At 43.7% G+C, this 2,789-nt stretch overlaps 1 protein-coding gene across 1 annotated transcript; it reads right to left on the minus strand.

The window, feature by feature from the left end:
* Positions 1-624: 624 nt before the first annotated feature.
* On the minus strand, positions 625-1,775 carry LOC138614275 (trace amine-associated receptor 9-like). Its single transcript, XM_069687607.1, has 2 exons — positions 1,606-1,775; positions 625-1,435 (listed from the first exon to the last, which is right to left on the minus strand). The coding sequence occupies exons 1-2, from the start codon at positions 1,773-1,775 to the stop codon at positions 625-627; spliced, it is 981 nt and encodes a 326-aa protein (XP_069543708.1).
* Between the last annotated feature and the right edge of the window lie 1,014 nt (positions 1,776-2,789).

Genomic DNA, 2,789 nt, shown 5'->3' on the forward strand with positions numbered 1-2,789 from the left:
ATGTTCTTGTTTTCTGTAATTGTGATACAATATTATGTGCTATTATACTGTTGCATTCTGTTTTGTTGTGGTTCATTGAATTGTATTTATTAAATGAGTTGTATCATGTTTAATCATAAATCAGTGTTTTGTATTTTTAAATTTTAAGAGGCTTAGCCTCAGAAATATTTACCAGAAACATATAAGATATCAATTTGCGGCAAACTTGCTGCAAGCATTATAAAAAAAACATTTCAGAATCCTCTGTTTGCTACAAGTTTTCCACAGTTAGCCAGAAGTTTAACACATTTGCACCATAAGATTGCCACAAAACTAATTTGCATGTGAAAACATGACCTTGCTGCAAATTTAAGGCAACATGGTCAAATGTTAACCACAACTGTTTGCCAGAAGCCTAAAATTTCTGTAAATGGGTCTGCAGTGATTCTCCTCCAAATGTGTTTGTATCATCAACAGCATTTATTCTTCATGTGAAACTGAAACAAACAAAGAGGAAACCCTCCGCTGTGGTGTTTGTGACTGAGACAGTGTAAAGAAAACACTCTCTCCACATCTAATCTTCTTACATTATTCAACACAGAATATATTTGTCAGTTCACAGCAGAGTTTCATTTCAGTGACTCTCTACAGCACGTTGGCATCACGGGAGCCCGGCTGCAACACACGCAGCTCAACAATAAGTCTGAGGCACTTTCTCAACCAGGGGTATAAGAAGACGTAGATGACGGGGTTCAGACACGAGTTGGAGTACATGAGAAAAACCATAAAGACCTCCATGGAAGAGCCAATCAATAGTTTGTTATCTGAGAGAGAGACACAGTAATATGGACAGTAACACATCAAGAACACGAGCACAACAACACTGAGATTCTTTCCTGCCTTCATCTCAGACTTCCTCGCTTTCACAGTCCCTGAAATTTGTAGCGTGACGACCACAACGCGGGACCGCATGGCTCGAGCCTGAGACACAGCCACCATAAACACCCTCATATGCAGAGCTATGATGACAGAAATAGGAATAATAAAGCCCAAAGTGAGGTCAACATCTCCTGCAATGTCCACCAGACATTCTCCAGAGCAGGAATTATACCGGCCTGGCTGCAGCAGGTGGTCGGAGAAAATAATAACGCTTAATAAAACAGAGTAGAGCCAACACAGACACACACAGACTCTGGTTCTGTCCTTGGTAATACTGGTGGAGTAATGCAGAGGGTGGCAAATAGCCACATACCGGTCCACAGATATAAGCACCATGCTCACTACAGAGGCAATGGTGATGATGTAAGGCAGCAGATAATAAATAGCACACAGGAAGTCACCAAGCATCCAGCAGGACTTGGTCACCATGATTTCAGCCGGCACCAACAAGAACCCCACGAAGAAGTCTGAGACAGCCAGAGAGAGGAGCAGGAAGTTGGTGGGGGTGTGGAGCTGCCTGCAGGGAGAGGATAAGTACACATTAATCAGCAAGAAAGATTAAAAATGTGACAAAAATCAGCTGCTGTAAACATGTTCAAATGTCAAACAAGCAGGCTGTAATGATGAGAGAACAAAGTATGGAAACACAGAACAATATATCAGAGTGAGTGAGATTCCTGTGACTGCCTGAAGTGTGAGATGGAGATGATGACGAGCAGGTTGAGAGCGGAGGTGAGCACAGACAAGAGGTACAGCAGACTGTAGAGGAACACAGTCTCAGGGCCAGGAGCATCCGGCTTCCTGCACGAGGCATTGAGGAGCTGTGGAAAGCAGAGTTCGACTCCCTCCAGCGCCATCACAAGAGAAAGAGGAGGGAAGAGGAGCTTCTCCACCAAACCTCTGGGTCACTGACGTTTTTATCTTTCCTTCCTCCTCCTCCTGTTTCTCTGTATTCTTCGGAGTCTCCCTCCCTGTCTGTCACGCCTCCGTCAACATTTTGCAAAATATGCAATGTCATTTACACATTTACAACATTTACACGTCATCTTCTGACAAAGTTAAGAAAACAATATTTTTATGCAGCAAGAAATGTGCAGATCAAGATTTTTGGGCCCAACCCTCATCAGTGTCTTTTATTGCTGTCGAATAACAACCGTTTCCACACAAAAAAAACTAAATGTGATGATTTGCAAATCATGTAAACCCATATGTAGTTGAAAATAGACCAAAGACAACATTAAAAGGTTGAAACTGAGAAATGTTATTGTTTTATGAAAAATATCTATCCATCACCTATACCTGCTTTATCCTGAACAGGGGCACAGGGCGTGGCAGGGGACACCAGTCCATCAAAGGGACTACGTAGGAAGACAGACAGAAACAGACATGCACGCTCCAAGCAGCAACCAGCAGTTACGTCGCCCGTTGGTTTGTGAACGGCTGTTATGAAACCTCCAGTTCGGAATTTGGTCGGCGCCATCTTGCTAGTTCGTAGCGGTTTGGAGCAGGAAGTGACCATATTTGGACGGGCTGGGGGAGGAGCCAGCGGTGGATCTGAGCGATCTGATCGGAAACCTGACGATACTACGTGCCGCCCACCGATAGCTGTAACCTGACTGCACCACAGGCCTGTCAATCAAACAGACATGCCCCCAAAAACAGGTCTTCTTGAATCTTCTTTTCTAATGAATGAGGGATTATTTTCAGACGGACCTCCAGAAAACTAATAAGAAGGAGTGACTTTAGCTAACAACACCGAGATAACTGATGGACACATTTTATTCACCTTGGATTTGATGAGAGAAGTTGAATGGGAGTCTATGGAGCCGGAGGCTTTTTGGAGCCGACCTCTAGTGGCACTCGCTGGTATT

Source organism: Brachyistius frenatus, unplaced genomic scaffold, assembly GCF_029030835.1.
Source record: "Brachyistius frenatus isolate BFR_SWC_R1_liver_20210118 unplaced genomic scaffold, ASM2903083v1 Contig_477, whole genome shotgun sequence".
NCBI lineage: Eukaryota > Metazoa > Chordata > Actinopteri > Embiotocidae > Brachyistius > Brachyistius frenatus.